Source organism: Electrophorus electricus, chromosome 17 (assembly GCF_013358815.1).
Source record: "Electrophorus electricus isolate fEleEle1 chromosome 17, fEleEle1.pri, whole genome shotgun sequence".
In the NCBI taxonomy this organism is placed as follows: Eukaryota; Metazoa; Chordata; class Actinopteri; order Gymnotiformes; family Gymnotidae; genus Electrophorus; species Electrophorus electricus.
In genome coordinates this window covers 734,408-752,395 of record NC_049551.1, presented here as the reverse complement: position 1 = coordinate 752,395, position 17,988 = coordinate 734,408, and the positions used below count along the sequence as shown (strand labels likewise).

Below are 17,988 nucleotides of genomic sequence, written 5' to 3'. Positions count from 1 at the left end.
CTCTGTACTTTACTAGGGTTAGGGTTCATCCTGTCCTCTGTACTTTACTAGGGTTAGGGTTTATCCTGTCCTCTGTACTTTACTAGGGTTAGGGTTCATTCTGTCCTGTATACTTTACTAGGGTTAGGGTTCATCCTGTCCTCTGTACTTTACTAGGATTAGAGTTCATCCTGTCCTCTGTACTTTACTAGGATTAGGGTTCATCCTGTCCTCTGTACATTACTAGGATTAGGGTTTATCCTGTCCTGTATACTTTACTAGGGTTAGGGTTCATCCTGTCCTCTGTACTTTACTAGGGTTAGGGTTCATCCTGTCCTCTGTACTTTACTAGGGTTAGGGTTCATCCTGTCCTCTGTACTTTACTAGGATTAGAGTTCATCCTGTCCTCTGTACTTTACTAGGATTAGAGTTCATCCTGTCCTCTGTACTTTACTAGGATTAGGGTTCATCCTGTCCTGTATACTTTACTAGGGTTAGGGTTTATCCTGTCCTGTATACTTTACTAGGGTTAGGGTTCATCCTGTCCTCTGTACTTTACTAGGATTAGGGTTAATTCTGTCCTGTATACTTTACTAGGGTTAGGGTTCATCCTGTCCTGTATACTTTACTAGGGTTAGGGTTCATCCTGTCCTCTGTACTTTACTAGGGTTAGGGTTCATCCTGTCCTCTGTACTTTACTAGGGTTAGGGTTCATCCTGTCCTCTGTACTTTACTAGGATTAGAGTTCATCCTGTCCTCTGTACTTTACTAGGATTAGAGTTCATCCTGTCCTCTGTACTTTACTAGGATTAGGGTTCATCCTGTCCCCTGTACTTTACTAGAGTTAGTGTTCATCCTGTCCTCTGTACTTTACTAGGATTAGGGTTCATCCTGTCCTCTGTACTTTACTAGGGTTAGGGTTTATCCTGTCCTGTATACTTTACTAGGGTTAGGCTTCATCCTGTCCTCTGTACTTTACTAGGATTAGGGTTTATCCTGTCCTGTATACTTTACTAGGGTTAGGGTTCATCCTGTCCTCTGTACTTTACTAGGATTAGGGTTCATCCTGTCCTGTATACTTTACTAGGGTTAGGGTTCATCCTGTCCTCTGTACTTTACTAGGATTAGGGTTCATCCTGTCCTCTGTACTTTACTAGGATTAGGGTTTATCCTGTCTTTTTTTTTTACTCTAGTTTAAAGTTTAATGGATGTAAAACCGCTTGTTTCAAATTATTGCTCACCAATGGCAATGAAGTAAGTATAATTATTGTCTCTTGCAAGAATCTCATTTACTATGGAGCATTATTGGATATATATGCTTATTCCAAAACCTTACGAGGGAGCGAGTTTATTCCAAAACCTTACAAGGGAGCAAGTTTATTCCAAAACCTTACGAGGGAGTGAGTCTATTCCAAAACCTTACGAGGGAGTGAGTTTATTCCAAAACCTTAGGAGTGTGTGTTTTTCTTCAGGCATCTACCAATCCCATCCTCCATAACTGCACTGAAAGACCCACAGAGGATGAAGCAGGCATGTGGGGTTTGCATCACACTGTAGTCTGACACAAGTACAGTGTCTCCATTAGGCTGCGAGCCTCAGCCAAGTGCTTGTTCACTGCAGTGAGGGAACACTTTCTCCTCTGCTGCTCTACCCTACAATCAACAAAGTAGAGATAGTAGCTCAGAGGCTGATCTCAACCTCAAGGAGCAAGAGAGTAACTGGCTCAAACACACACACACACTCAAACACACACACACTCAAACACACACACTCAAACACACACACACTCAAACACACACACACACTTGGAATCTCTGAGTTTAACTGGAGACTCGGGCCGCCTACGCAAATCCCCTTTCATTTCCCACAGTCAACAGGAAGAATGGGCTGAGCCCAGCAATCAGACGGAGGAACAGAAACAGAGAGAGAGAGAGAGAGAGAGAGAGAGAGAGAGAGAGAAGGGGGAGAGCATGATAAAAGAAAAGACACTCCAAATTTAAAGCTGCCTCTCACAACCAGACTAACTCTCACAGCGAGAAGAAGAGCTCAGAGCGCACACACATGAGTGCGACGTGGTCCAGGAAAGATCTCGACAAACCCGACCCGATGTCGAAACCAGACCCGATGTCCAAACCAGACCCGAGGTGCAGCAGCTGGTCCAAGCAGGACAAGGCGGAGAAGCAGCGGGCGCGATGCGACATCGCAACCCAGCGTCTGAGCCGAGACCTCACCTGCTCCATCTGTCTGGATCTGTTCAAGCAGCCTGTGTCTCTACCTTGCGACCACACCTTCTGCAAGACCTGCATCACGGGCTACTGGGCCAACCCCAGCCCCCAGGGCCAGGCCGCCACAGGCTCCTGCCCTCAGTGCCGGAAGGTGTTTCCTGGCCAGAGCTACCGGTCCAACCGCATCGTGGCCAACATTGTGGAGAGCTACTGCCAGGGTCTGGAGGAGAGCAGTGGGCGTGGGGCGTCGGTGCTGGATGTGGTGCCCGCTCTTCCACGCTGTGCCCGCCATCGCGAAGAGCTGAAGCTGTACTGTGAAGAAGACCAAGAACTCGTGTGTCTGATCTGTGGGGTCTCTCAGGAACATCGCACTCACGCGCTGGTGTGTATCCAGGAGGCACAGCAGAGATACAGGGTAAGAACTTTACATCGCGTGTGTGTCAGAAACACAGCAGGTATGGTAGGGGCTTGTGGCATGTAGTCGCTGGTGACTTTAACAGTTTCATCCAGCAGTTGTGCAGAGAAATAACACGTGTTACATATGACTGTGTTACATATGCTTGTGAATGTGTGACATGCAGGCATTGGAGGGTGTGTCATGGAGGGGGCGTAGCGTCAGGGGGGTTGCGTTAGTGGGGTATCATCATGGGGGCACAGTGTTGGGGAGTGTAGCACTGGGGGGTGGGGGGGGCTTGCACGCAGCTACAAAGAATGATGTCTGTCTGTCTGTGTTGAGGAATGACATCTGTCTGTCTGTCTGTCTGTGTTGAGGAATGACATCTGTCTGTCTGTCTGTGTTGGCCAGACATCACTGAGCAGCTCGGCCAGCGCGCTGCAGACAGAGCTGAACACGGCGCTGCAGTGTGAGAGGGAGACGGAGGATGAGGTGAAGAAGCTGAAGGTAACTGAAGTGATGAAGATGTTAGTGCAGGACATCTTACATTACTTACCCTTCCTCTCCACACACTCCAGCTCTCTAAACATCTGAGATACACACTCGGCCCCGTACACACTCGGGCCAGGACACTATGGTCCTTGGGACCCTTGTCAGCTCTATTAGTGTGTGTTTATTATCATCATCACCGGCCCTGACCCGGTTAAGACCTGAGCAAGTGTGACTCTGAGCTGAAGCTAACAAATGTAGTTTGATCAGCAGTAGATATAGGGTCTGATTACTGATGATCAGATTTTCTGTCATGTTCTCTCATGGTGAGTATTGGTAGGGTCTGATCAGACTGTCTGATTCAGGAGCACACTGCAGACCTGAAGCAGCGGATTGAGGCTCAGTTTTGTGACCTGCACCAGCTCCTCTACCAGGAGGAGAAACTCCTGCAGGTGAAGCTGAAGACGGAGGAGAGGCGCGAGTTGATCCGCCTGGACGAGCACAAGGCCCTGCTGTGTGTAGAGATCTCACGGCTCCGCCGAGCTCTTGCTGACATTGAGGAAAAACTCAGCGAGCAGGACCCATACACACTGCTCAGGGTCAGTCTGCAATACACACACACACACGCACACAGAGCTCAGGGTCAGTCTGCAATACACACACACACACACACGCACAGAGCTCAGGGTCAGTCTACAACACACACACAGAGCTCAGGTTCAGTCTACAGTACACACACACACGCACACAGAGCTCAGGGTCAGTCTACAATACACACACACACAGAGCTCAGGTTTAGTCTACAGTACACACACACATGCACACAGCTCAGGGTCAGTCTACAATACACACACACAGAGCTCAGGTTCAGTCTACAGTACACACACACATGCACACAGAGCTCAGGGTCAGTCTACAATACACACACACACAGAGCTCAGGTTTAGTCTACAAGACACACACACACACACACACACACAGTGTGGAAATAACCATGAGGAGATGGAAACATTTGAAACATCTGAGAACTGAATCCAGATGAGTCTAATACACATGGTCTGTTGTGGGGCTACGTGGGTGCACGTCTCCCACTGTGCTGTGGGGTTTGGTTTTGGAGCTCAGTGAGGGTGCGCCTTAGTTTCACTTAAGACTTCTGAGTTCTGCGTCCTTCAGAACGATAAAGATGACAGACACGCATCAGTTGATCAGTCCAGATTCAGAAATACACAGCAGCTCATGTGAGGAAATGACCCCGGTTTGCTTTGTGAGGTCGGGGGCTGGGTGCGGGGGGCTGGGCAGCAGAATTTAATTTAGTGATGTCATTCTCTTTCTGATTGGAGGAGATAGAGGGGCTTATCAGGGCAGGGGGATTTCCAGAGAGCAAGAGGGTCTGGGTGGAGAGGTCTGATCTCATATGGAAAACACCCCCCCACCCCCCGATTCCTCAAGCGCCTGCCAAACTAATCAGCCTTCTGTTTCCTGTCTCTCTCTCCACACAGACTATAAAGAGTCTCCTTCAGAGGTGAGTGCGTGCCGCACACGTTGCTTCCCTTCTGTGTGCAGCCTCCGGCGTCTCCGAGTCTGAGCTTGTATTGTCTGAAGCAGGCAGCCTCTGAAGTTTGAGAAGCCCGTGCTGACGCGACCACAGCTGTGTGAGGGCCGATTTGCTGGACCACTCCAGTACCGAGTATGGAAGTGCCTGAAAGGAAGCATTTATCCAGGTCAGAGGTCACCTCTCTAATACAACACACGTACCCAGGTCAGAGGTCACCTAATACAACACACGTACCCAGGTCAGAGGTCACCTAATACAACACACGTACCCAGGTCAGAGGTCACCTCTCTAATACAACACACGTGCCCAGGTCAGAGGTCACCTCTCTAATACAACACACGTACCCAGGTCAGAGGTCACCTCTCTAATACAACACACGTGCCCAGGTCAGAGGTCACCTCTCTAATACAACACACGTACCCAGGTCAGAGGTCACCTCTCTAATACAACACACATACCCAGGTCAGAGGTTACCTCTACCACAACACTTTTACACAGAGGCTGTAAAAAGAGTACTTGTGATTGTGCTCAATTACGACCTCTAGTGTAAAAAGAAAAATGTTTTACAGATTCAGTGTAATTCTGTAATGTGACCTACATTTCACTTTTCTGGCTTTTATTCTTTGACTTAATCATGTGAATAGATGTTCCTTTCACACTAATTATAGTCTAGTATTATTATCATCATCATCATCAGTAGTAGTTGTAGTTCTGAAGCCATTTTACAAAAAAGTAAAAAGGTAACTGTCTTGAATAAACACTAGCACTCTGTGGTGGTCAGTTCAGTGTGTTTCAGTGTCCAACCCCATCAGCCATCAACTGAATGAGAGCAGCGCTCATTAGCATACACAAAATAATGTGACCCAATCTTTTCTTCATAGTGCAGGAAAGAGAACACCACCACACATCATAAAAAACTCAGACCCAGGGTGTTTTAGTAATTAGATATAAGGACCTGTTATACCTGTAATAGATAGATAGATAGATAGATAGATAGATAGATAGATAGATAGATAGATAGATAGATAGATAGATAGATAGATAGATAGATAGATAGATAGATAGATAGATAGATAGATAGATAGATAGATAGATAGACAGTCAGATAGACAGTCAGATAGACAGATAGACATTTCTCAACAAATTGCTGTCCTGGGCCCTGTACAGTCCTCTCACTCACACCTTCATCCTCTTCTTCTTCTGTGCAGTGCCATCTTCCATCACGTTCAACTCGAGCACAGCGAACCCGTGGTTGAGCCTGACGCCGTCGCTGACGTGCGTGCGCTACCAGACGTTCAACAGCTCAGCACAGGACAACCCTCAGCGCTTCAACGCTGCACTGTCCCTGTTGGGCAGCCAGGGCTTCACGCATGGACGCCACTACTGGGAGATCGAGGTGTGTAGCAGCACCGTGTGGAAGGTGGGCGTGGCCCGTGAGTCAGTGCCCAGGAAGGGCCTGATCAAGGCCACGCCCACTAACGGCTTCTGGACCATCTCGCTGTCCTACGGGGTGCAGTACATGGCTGGTACGGCGCCCCCTACTGTCCTGAGCCTGGATGAGCAGCTGGACCGCATCGGTGTGTACCTGGACTATAAGAGAGGCCTGGTGTCCTTCTACAACGCGGAGAGCATGACGCACCTCTACACATTTCGGGACACCTTCACCGAGACGCTCTATCCCTACTTCAACCTTGGCTTCTTGGACAAGGTTCATGAGAACGAGCCTCTCAAAGTTTTTACACCAAAGATTTGAGGCCGTCACACACACACTAGTGCAGTGAAGCTCCACATCAGTGGCTGAGGGTGGCAAGATTTGAGCATCTCTGCACCAAGGCAATGAATGCTTATCTAAACTGATCTAGGATCAGAATAAACCTGTACTGCTCTGGCTGGACCGAGATGACGAGATAGTTTGTTAATGCAGGTCATGAAATCATCTCAGAGTAACAGCACATATCCCAAATCACGTTGTTACCATAAACCTCACAAACATTGTCAACTGACAGAAGTTAGTCAACATGCTCTGAGATGTCTGTGAATTCAGGACAGATCTTTGTAAGCTACATATTTACTTTAACTAGTCTACCTGTTTACCTTTTTATATGTATCTATATATTTGTAACAGTACAGTAAAAGCATGCTTTATTTTTGTAATCTAACAGTCTGAATGTTTTATAAGGACTCAGGCCGTTTACATTCAGTTAGTTCTGAGTTTTGAAAGACACCCCATTACCCAATCAGGGGTTAGTTTTTGAACTGAAACTACATCCCTACAAATGAGAGAGTGCGAGAGAGATGAAAAGAGAGTTTCAGATGAAGTGATTGAATTCAGTCAAACAACATGGACCAATCACTGATCAGCAGTTTTTCATATCCAGATCACCATCGACAGTCACATGTGTAATGGGGTGTTCAGGAGTGTAATCTTGTGAACAGATATCAATAAAATATCAATACAATTAATTCTATTAATTCATTTTCTGAATATCTGACAACCATAGTTGTCACAAGTGAGTGTGCATTCAGACAATGAAATTTGACCTCCGACCACGTAACCCTGTATCTATCTACGCCTAGCTATGCGCAGTACCACTGGTGCACACTAGGAGGTGCACATGTCCCACTGCTGAATGCTTGTCCTGTTGTACTGGCACCCTATAGCTGAGATGGACCCTAAATCTCACCCAGACAGAATAAATGAGTCAACGTTTGGCATCTTGGGAGACGTTTATTAGACCTTTAAAATCACAGCTCTTTACTGCACTGTTACAGTTTAAATGTAGTGAAGGAGCTGAAACGGATCAGTGAATATTTACTGAGTGAGCCTCTCTCACAGAGCAGCCAGCCAATAGAGTGCTCAGAAGCTCTGTCCTAAAGGTCTGAGGGCAGAAGAACTGCAGTGGTGCAGAATTTATCCAGGACTGCTGCCCTCCAGCAGCAACAGAATTCATGTGTTCCTCAGCTGGCACCCTCACACACCCAGCTATCGGTAGACTTAAGAGTTACTCTACAGCAACATTCATAGTAAGAGCTCCATTTTTCTTCGCTTCAGAGCCAGAGGGGTTAACTAAGGTCATAAATCAGGATGTGATGGGACTGGCCTCACTGCACACAGCCTGGGAGGGGGCAGGGTTAGGGGCGGAGTTGGCTCTGTAGAGTAGAACCAGACAACAGCGCTTGTGTGAGGACTTAGGCTGGCTCATCACCATGTAAACTATCTGCTCTGGAGCTACTCCAAACAGGAAAGCATGTCAGTCGCTGGTGTGCAACAAGTCCTGGTGTCTGGTGCTGGTGTAGCGCACATGGAAGCCCTTTTTACTGATCGTATCGTCTGAGTAGAACCTGATGGTGATGGCGTCACCGGCCGAGTGGATCTTCTCTGAAGGCTGGAACACAGCAGGAACACACAGGCCTTAAAGTTCTGCCGTAAAGACGCCACACAGGTGGCTTGGGTCAGACTGGAGACCCCAGACACCAATCCAGCCTGACTGCATTGGGACCGCAGATCCTGTCATCCAGATCTATAACCACACATGGTTGCAGTTGTAGGGAGATGAACCGTAAACAACTGGCTCTTTTGCTGCTTTGTATGGTGTGCTGACCCCGAGACTCGCGTGTGTGCGGAGGTGTGCGTTTGTGGGGGTGGGGGGGATCGCGTGTGTGGAGGGTGTGGAGGGGATCGCGTGTGTGCCGAGGTGTGGAGGATGTATTTAGCTTTACACCAGAGCCACAGTCGCGTCCCAGGAAAGGAGCCTCAGCATCTGCCCCATCAAACAGCTCCACGTGGTCATAACCACAGCCCTCCTCCTTCTCCAGCTCCACGCCGTAGCCCTTCTCTGCCGAGATCACTCACTGGCAGTCCAACGCGCCCGCGTAGTTGTTGTCGCCAAACTGAGCCCATGAGTAGACGTCTCTGGTCCTCACCTCAGCCTGTAGGTTTCCTCCACACTCCACAGGGGACAGCGAGAATGTTTTAACCCCAGAGACCGAGACCACCAGCAGACTAGTTTTCTGCTGGCGCCTGTGAGGAGACGTCACCTGCTGCGTAATACACCTCGAAGTCCCTCCTCTGCACTGAGCTGTTGGAGAAGAAACACAGGAACATCTGATCACCATTGGAGAGGACAGGCAAGGGCTTCAGAGAGAGAGACAGAGAGAGAGAGAGAGAGAGAGAGAGAGAGAGAGAGAGAGAGAGAGAGAGAGAGAGACACACACACACACACACACACACACACAGACGTCCACAGGGCAGGCGCACTGCACAAGACACTGGCCATAAATGGTGTCAGTGCAAAGGTGAAGTTTGACTGCATGCTGATGGTGGAGGTACCAGTTTGTTGCAGTGTCCAGGTGTGGTTGAGAGGGCTCAGGTGCAGGACTTCTTACTGGGTATTTATTTGGCCAGTTGGGGCTTGTAATGGTGCCAGACACAGTGGTGATCACCTGGTCACAGCCGGCTTGGAACATAAACACAGACAGACAACAGCCCAGCAACACAACACCTCAACATCCCAGCAACAGCTCTACAACAGCTCCACCCTTACCCCTGCTTTTTAATTCTAATAGCTGATTGGCTGTCACATGGTTGGCTCAGTGCTATAAGCACTGCTAGAGTCTTGTTGGTCTTGTCTGCTGGCTCTGGCACCACAAGGCATTATGTAATGAAAAGTTGGTGTTTTTATTTTGGCGGAAGCAGCGTACTGCCCGAATTCCCGCCCCGGAGCTGGACACATTAAAGTTACCGAAACGGCGCTGATGTTTTCTTATGCGATTATTTCTCTCTCGGCACACATAAAATCATCCATTTATTGTTGTTTCTTTAAAGCATTGTGTTTATGTATAACAGAACATGAGCGGGCTTTTGACGTGATCGGAGTGGTTGATGTTCTGCTTGATTTACCGTTGTGCTGTCACGCTCAAGCTCGCGTGCTTAAAGAATTCACCCACAATTTTACAACAGGCACACACTCAATTCATCAACATTAATATTCGAGGCATAAAACAAAAATAATAAAAATGAATCCAACACAGGGTATAAACTTTCATGGCTTCCTGTTTTATGTTTACTATATTTGACGTGCACTAAAAATAATTTTGGACTTTTCCCTCAGCAGTTCAGCCTGCTATCTGAGCGATCAAACCGCTATCGCGCGCCTCTGATGACGCGAGACTTCCTTGATAATAGACGATGAGGTAGTCTCAGCGCGCGAGTGCACTATAACCCAGAAAGGGGCACTTTACTCATACCAGTCTAATAATAAACTTTAATATTTGTTCCAGCTATCGGTCTGGTCTGCGGTTACTTTATCCTGGTTGTGTATTAATACAGTGTTTAGTATACCTGCTTCTCAAAGCTGCTATTATTATTATTATTATTATTATTATTATTATTATTATTATTATTATTATACTACTCAGAGCGGTCTGACAGCAGAGAGGCAGCAGGAAGTGTGGGAGGAGTATGCACCTTCCCTGCAGCTGTGTTTGTTTTTGTGCAGGACGAACCCTTGTCAGCACTGACAGGTGTAGCTGCCAAATGTGTTGACACAGTCCTGCTGACACCTGCCATTGTCCTGTGAGCACTCGTCTACATCTGCAGCGTGACAGCGAACAACGAAAGAGTGAAGAGAGATCTTACACAGCAGAGCTGTCACGGCCAGAAAGACACTCTAACCTGTAGCTCTAGAGTAGCCCGCATTAGACAAATACCAAGTGTGTGTGTCTGTGTGCATTTGTGTGTGTCTGCGTGTGTGTGTGCGTGTGCGTGTGTGAGGTTGAGGCTGATCTAAGGGCTCCGGGTCGGTGTACACACCGGAGAAGAACAGGGCTTTGAAGCCTCTTGGACACGGCGTTGTCGGACCTGAACTCCACGCGCATGTGGCTGAAGAAGGAGGTGACAGCCTCGGGCTTGGAGCTGCCACAGAACCTGCCCTGGAGTCTGAGGCCAGAGGAGGGGCCACTGTGGACCTCCAAAAAGTCGTACTTACACACCTGAAACACACCAGGCAAAGAAGTCATACACACCTGAAACACACCAGGCAAAGAAGTCATACACACCTGAAACACACCAGGCAAAGAAGTCATACACACCTGAAACACACCAGGCAAAGAAGTCATACACACCTGAAACACACCTCTCCTCCCATCTCCTCACCCTTTCTCTGAAACATGCAACATTCGCAAGTGTCACAGGACAGAAAGTTCAAAATTTTAGCAGGAATAAAACATTGATCTGTTGACTACATCTAGTCATTTTGTGTAAATATGACATATTCTTTGATCTTAACACAGTTATACACTGTCCCTAAACAGCCTCTCCAGGGCTGGAGAAAGAACCATTCAGCTTGGTAATGAAGCCTCCACAGGCAGCTACTGGCATCAGAGAGAGAGAGAGAGAGAGAGAGAGAGAGAGAGAGAGAGAGAGAGAGAGAGAGATGGGAGGAAGAGAGCGAGAGAGAGAGAGTGTGTGTGTGATGGGAGGAAGAGAGAGAGAAAGAAAACACTGACAAACTGTCCATCCTATTGGGTGAAAAAGAAAGCAGTGCTTTATCTGGGCAATGCATGTCTGCCTGCATAAGATGAGGGACAGAGAGGAGCCCAACCAAACAGACTCCCCACACACCTCCATACCATATTGCCCAGTTTATAAACACCTTTATCTACTTATCTAATTAGTTTTTGCCCCAATCCTTATTATGTACTTATTTTCCTTTCATTTGACTTCTTCCAATGATTATTTCATACCTATTAGTTCTTTATTATAAGAGAGCTTTTAATTTCCTTAATTATTGTAATACCACTTTGGCAAAACTCTTATTGCATATGGCCATGACAATAAAGCTTACTGACCTGACCTGACTCTCGGTAGGGTTGTATGAGTTATGATAACCCTTGATGTGACATGCCTAAAGACTGAAGGAAATTCTGCCATAATTGGCAGAAATGCCATAATTCATGGAAACTCCCACAAAACACTCAGAGTGCTCTGAGGTGGGTGCATACTGTGTGTGTGTGTGTGTGTGTATAGTTAGGTGTTCATGTGCAGAGTGCTCTGAGGTGGGTGCATACTGTGTGTGTGTGTATAGTTAGGTGTTCATGTGCAGAGTGCTCTGAGGTGGGTGCATACTGTGTGTGTGTGTGTATAGTTAGGTGTTCATGTGCAGAGTGCTCTGAGGTGGGTGCATACTGTGTGTGTGTGTGTATAGTTAGGTGTTCATGTGCAGAGTGCTCTGAGGTGGGTGCATACTGTGTGTGTGTGTGTATAGTTAGGTGTTCATGTGCAGAGTGCTCTGAGGTGGGTGCATACTGTGTGTGTGTGTGTATAGTTAGGTGTTCATGTGCAGAGTGCTCTGAGGTGGGTGCATACTGTGTGTGTGTGTATATAGTTAGGTGTTCATGTGCAGAGTGCTCTGAGGTGGGTGCATACTGTGTGTGTGTGTGTATAGTTAGGTGTTCATGTGCAGAGTGCTCTGAGGTGGGTGCATACTGTGTGTGTATGTGTGTATAGTTAGGTGTTCATGTGCAGAGTGCTCTGAGTTGGGTGCATACTGTGTGTGTGTGTGTATAGTTAGGTGTTCATGTGCAGAGTGCTCTGAGGTGGGTGCATACTGTGTGTGTGTGTGTATAGTTAGGTGTTCATGTGCAGAGTGCTCTGAGGTGGGTGCATACTGTGTGTGTGTGTGTATAGTTAGGTGTTCATGTGCAGAGTGCTCTGAGGTGGGTGCATACTGTGTGTGTGTGTGTATAGTTAGGTGTTCATGTGCAGAGTGCTCTGAGGTGGGTGCATACTGTGTGTGTGTGTGTATAGTTAGGTGTTCATGTGCAGAGTGCTCTGAGGTGGGTGCATACTGTGTGTGTGTGTGTATAGTTAGGTGTTCATGTGCAGAGTGCTCTGAGGTGGGTGCATACTGTGTGTGTGTGTGTGTATAGTTAGGTGTTCATGTGCAGATGCATGTATGTATGTTTATGATTGTGTGTGTGTTTAGAGTTTGGATGCAGATGTGTGTGTGTGTGTGTCTGTGTGTAAGAGAGTGTCTGTGTGTAAGAGAGTGAGACTGTGTGTGTGAGTGAAAGAGTGAGAAAGAGTGAGTATGTGCATGTTATGTGTTCATAAATCAGTCTGCACTCACCCTCACAGTGGTCAGGCGCCAGCTCGTAGCCGGGCTCACACACAAAGCGGTAGCTACCCAGAATGTTGACACATCGCTGTTCACACTGGCCCTCATCAGGCCTGGAGCACTCATCAGTCACAGAAACGAAAACAGACAGACAAACAATAGAAAACAATATATCTGATATAAAACCAACAGTGAAGCTGTGTATGAATGTAAAGGGAAAATGATATTACTGCATGACCTGTCCATGATGTCAGTGAGAAAACCCATTTACAGAAGACACAGAAAAACAGAAAAGACATTAAATGTTTCTGTAAAAACACTATATAAATGTTTATTGAGCTGAGATGTTTCTGTAAAGAGATATCTCACTGCTCAGAGACTGGTGGAATACAGGAACCACGTTCTGTGTGATGCCCATCGTGCCCGAGCGGTACCTTTACCTGTGAAGAAATTGGCTGCAATCTGCTCCTTGTTGACAGAGCCATCTGACATGAACAGTAGCCACAGCTGGCTGGAGCTGGCCTCGATGTTGTCGGGTATCTGGTTGCCACAGAAACGGTCGAGGAGAGGACTGCTATCCATTCATCCGTCCTGCACCTCAAGGTAGTCGCAGGTGCAGTTGTCATGTCTCTTGATCTGCGCAGCAGGGCAAACAGCACTGTTATGTCCTTTCAGCTTCCCCACACCCTCCGCCTCCAAGACGTGGTGCTGGCCAGCAGGTCTACAGACTGCCCCTCACCCCAAACGACTGGAAACGCAGACCCACGTGGAACCCCAGAGCCACCGTCACCTTCCACACACACACTTTGTTGGGACAGTAGTCGCCAGGATAGTTGGAGGACTGAATCTGTCCACAGTCTCTGTGGATCTCACCACCACAAATGGCTGGGGAGAGAACCACACGCATTAAACTAGCCTGAGAGGATCAGGGTCTGACAGTCAGATTCTCACGCAGCCTGGATGTGGACCTCAGGACAACCCAACTGATCTCTGTGTTCAATGTTTATGATTCAAGGATTCTTCTGTTTTCACTCTCTCTGTATTTGTAGTATAAAGTGATTAATAATTTGATTATCACTAATGCAGAAGTCAATAGTGATTGAAAATATAATGATTATTTAAATTTTAAATTGGCGTGGAAGAGGAAGGTAGAGGATAGGGTGTTAGGGGAGCTAGGGCATAGGAGAAGTGTACCGTCGTAGCTGGCGGAGAATCCCTTCCCCACCTAGTTACTGCTGCTGCGGAACTCAATCACAGCCGACTGTCTGTGGAAACCAGGGGCTCTGGACCAATCAGAAAACAACAGTCACACACAGAAATGTCAATCAAACAGGGCCAGCAGCAGACAGACGGGCAGAGAGACGTGCCGGACTGCACCTCACCATATTCCGGACATCACGGACCAAGCTGCTCATAGTGCTCACTAGGACTTCCACAAGCGGTTTTAGAAGGAATTCAAGTGATCAGGAAAGTGAAGAACCTTTTAACGGGAATTTCCACCAGTATCCATTTCTGACCTCAACGCGGTCGTACCAACACAGATGGCTTCGGTACAGGTCTATAGACTGGAAGTTAAGGACAATCTCAGGGACACAAGACAGAAGAGAGACAGGACGGGAATCTACCATCACTTTCCAAACACGACAGAGTTGGTCTCGGCTGTCACCAAGACTGTGAGGTTGTAAGATGGAATGGGAGGTTGTCAGCTGACTGACAGACTAGTAATGGACTGTAACAGGTTAATAACTGCTTCCAGTCCAACCAGAAATATAACACACAGGCCTGTGATTAGCATGCACTGTTACACACATGACTGTGATTGTGACCAACACAGCCCCTAAGATATGAAGTCCTTTGATGAACTAGTGGGTTAGCACTATATCTAACCACTATGGACAGGTGGATCTCAGGGAGGTCTGAGAGGAGAAGGAATGCATCACACCTTCTCCCCCGGGGATGACGGAGATGCTCCAGGCGCAGTGGGCGTAGGTGGCGTAGCCGTTCGGGGACCCGGGAGAGGAGAAGTTGCCGGGGCCATCCTGCAGGCTCCCACCACACGCTGATCAAAGAGCTGAAGAATGTTAGAAACACAGCACACCACGAGGAACACCTCCATCACCACAGCTCAGTGCAACACAGCATGAGGGACACCTCTGTCAGCTCCGTCACCACAGCACAACACAGCGCAGCTTATTACATTTGTCATTTGTAATACGTTTGTCCCTGATATCCACTACAAAGAAACACCACAATGCTTAATTATGGGACATGAAGGGAAATTTCCTGCACACTGGCAGGAAGGAAAGGAATGGCCAGTCCGTCCGTTACGGAGCAGGAATGATGTAATACAGAGGAAGACCCAGAGGGCTCCTGAGCTTCCTGGAGCTCCCACTGCCCCAACGGCCTGTGGGATACGCGTCTCCAGTCTGCAGTGTGTAGTCTACTTACTGGGACACTTGTAGAGCTTCTGGGCTGGTGCAATGTCCCCTTTACTTAACCTCATCCGCTGACCAATGGGAGGTCGGGCCCCGCTGACATCATAACGAGGGAGAATTGTATCGAAAAAGATGTCTCTATAAAACACAGAAAACCAGTCAGAAAAACTTCAAGTAAATGTTCTGATAACCTGGAGGCCAAAAAACACCCCACACACCTGGAGAAGGTCTACAGAGGTGTTAGTGCACCCACCAGGAGAACGTCTGCACCCCTGGAGAAGGTCTAGTGTTAGTGCACACCTCAAGAAGGTCTACACACCTGGAGAAGGCGTTTCTGGTGTAGTGCATGATGCTGTTGTAGTCGTACTCTTCATCCAAGGAGTTCACCTCTCCTAACTCCATCTTCAGGAAATTTACTCTCCTGACCTAGAGCGCACACACACCACACAATGCACACACCCACCACACACACACACCATACACCAACATAATACACACATACCACCAATACCATGCGCGCATACATACAAAGCAAGCAAGGCTTACTCACATAACTAACAGAAACACACTTTCAACAGGGGTAACAGCAGGATTATTCGTCAGAGAAACCCACAAACAGGTAGAAACTTGGACACTGTCGATAAGACAGGTCACGCCAGCGATCAGCCCAGCAATCAGCCCAGCGATCAGCCCAGCGATCAGCCCAGCGATCAGCCCAGCGATCAGCCTGTCATGCTGAGTTTCTGCTGTTTTTTCAGTTGCAGAAACAGCTGAGAAATGTGAGCCAACATGTCCCGCGATAAAACAGCTTGAACTTACAACTTCTCAGAGGGTACAGTGGCTTTCTGGACACTGTAATTATCTAAAAAAAAAAAGCCCTCAAAAGAAAAAGGTCCAGTGTCCTTGTTGGAGTTTCCGCTTCTCAAACCTACACAAGATTCCACTGAGACCAAGAAGGTTTATTCATGTTACAATCTGCTGCTTTCGTTCATCCAAAATTTCTCTCTGTGTTTGTCATCTCCACAGATCTTCATTACACCAAGGCTGCCAAGACAGCTGGACATGTGGACAGCTGGACTTTCCCAAGGTGTTTCAAGGAGAACACTAATTGGCCAGCCGGGGAAGTTCACTTTAAGGACACCCAGCCAGTCCCTGACCAGTCCACAGGAGTCCTGTCCATGTCCTTAAATAGACCTGGGCAGTTCTGGGCATCAGTGCCAGAGCAGCTGGTGAGGAAAGACAGTAACCAGCCCACAACTGCACACCAATAAAGTGACCGCAAAGTAATTTGACATCATGATTTTGTAGTAAAGCTGTTTGTACTGGAGTGTTGTTAAAGGATCACTCTTTTTAGAGGTAGTTTTATGTGAGAGAATCTCTGAGCAGCTCCGAGCGTGCAGTACAACCCCCAACACACTGAGGCTCAATGCCAGAATTAGTCATTCTTATAGAAACAAAAGGTTTTTGCCTTCTGTGTTCAGTGAGTTGCTGACAGACCTGTAATGCACCAAAGCCACTATGAAGTGGACATGTAGTTTATTACAGCAGTACACAACCACGTAGAACATAGACACATGTGTGTGACAGATACCACTCCCATCGTGTGTGTGTGTATGTGCGAGTGTGTAACCTGGCTGGATGTTTTCTCCGATGATGCTGACGTGTGCGTCTCGGTCGGGCCGCATGTGCTCATGCCAGAAGCCAGTCATGTGACCCAGTTATTGCACAACGATGCCGAACTTGTCACAGCTCTTGCCGATGGAAATGGCCTGGGGACCACAACCCCGACGGCCCACATAGGAGCAGCACCTGCAGGGGGTAGAGCAGAGGGCAACACAATCTAGCCTTATTATTGGTGAACAAAACCCATTAAACCAATGATGTGATATTCCATGTTTATCTTACACATAATTATTAAACCCCTTATGGGCTCAGTTAACTATGATGGAGCAAGCATATGCACGCATGCAGCCGCAGCCTCAGAATGGGCACACAGAGCAGCAGTTAGAGAGGGTTCTTCTGGCCACCACACACCAGTACAGCAGTAAACCTTTGTTCCAGAACTGTCTGGAACCGCCGGTTTCACACACACTGCACAATTCAGCACACATCCACATACCACACACAGAAACACACACACGAACCTGTCGGGGAGGTGGTGTGTGTTGGAGTTGGGTGTGGGCGGAGGCTCAGCGAGGGGTGTGATTGTGGGTGGAGTCCTGGGTGTCTTTACCCACAGGTAAAGGACAGGCTCTGTCCAGCCCAGCTTCTGCTCAGCGTACTCAGGGTGGGGTACTTCACAAAACAGGACCTCTAAGTCATATAACTAATGCCACATGTTAGGAATGTCCAATCAGATAATAAGGAACAGACCACATTTTTCTGTTATGGGCTAAACTTTGGTTCTAAGTGTTGATCTATAGAGTTGGAAGGCAGAGCTACTGGAGGAGAACTCTATGAAGCTGGATGTTGGTAAGCTGTGTGTGTGTGTGTGTATGTGTGTAATGTTTTTAGGCTCACCGCTCTGGGAGAAGCTCAGAAACATGGGCAACTCTGTGGTGGAACACATCTGAGGAGGAAGAGGAGGACCTCACGTCTTAGGATGAAGAGGAATACCTCATGTCACCCATAATGCTGTTTGCCTTATTCAACACTCTCTCTGTAAATGTGATGTTATCTAACAGTCTGTGGCCTTTGTTCCTGGTTAACCCTTCTGGTCTTTTCCTGTGTCTCAGTAGAACTGCCAAAACAGCATGAGATGTAGAAGACCAAGAAACTCTAAAAGCGTAACGGT

General features: G+C 47.6%; 2 protein-coding genes across 2 annotated transcripts; one reads left to right on the top strand and one right to left on the bottom strand.

Moving 5' to 3' along the window:
• Nucleotides 1–1,876: 1,876 nt before the first annotated feature.
• Nucleotides 1,877–7,101, top strand: trim69 (tripartite motif containing 69). The gene is made up of 6 exons (XM_027018260.2): nt 1,877–2,619; nt 3,010–3,105; nt 3,453–3,686; nt 4,587–4,609; nt 4,693–4,808; nt 5,851–7,101. The coding sequence occupies exons 1-6, from the start codon at nt 2,041–2,043 to the stop codon at nt 6,393–6,395; spliced, it is 1,593 nt and encodes a 530-aa protein (XP_026874061.2). The 5' UTR covers nt 1,877–2,040; the 3' UTR covers nt 6,396–7,101.
• bmp1b (bone morphogenetic protein 1b) lies at nt 6,565–17,739 on the bottom strand. The gene is given in 22 exon segments (XM_035535740.1): nt 6,565–8,028; nt 8,363–8,590; nt 8,676–8,777; nt 8,878–8,899; nt 8,935–9,028; nt 9,031–9,099; nt 10,110–10,235; nt 10,455–10,480; nt 10,482–10,699; nt 10,953–11,011; nt 12,772–12,933; nt 13,200–13,395; nt 13,499–13,644; nt 13,954–14,013; nt 14,016–14,040; nt 14,190–14,342; nt 14,700–14,818; nt 15,208–15,332; nt 15,514–15,620; nt 16,922–17,003; nt 17,339–17,489; nt 17,715–17,739. Coding segments are annotated over 22 exon segments (2,430 nt in total). The 3' UTR covers nt 6,565–7,893.
• Nucleotides 17,740–17,988: the final 249 nt, after the last annotated feature.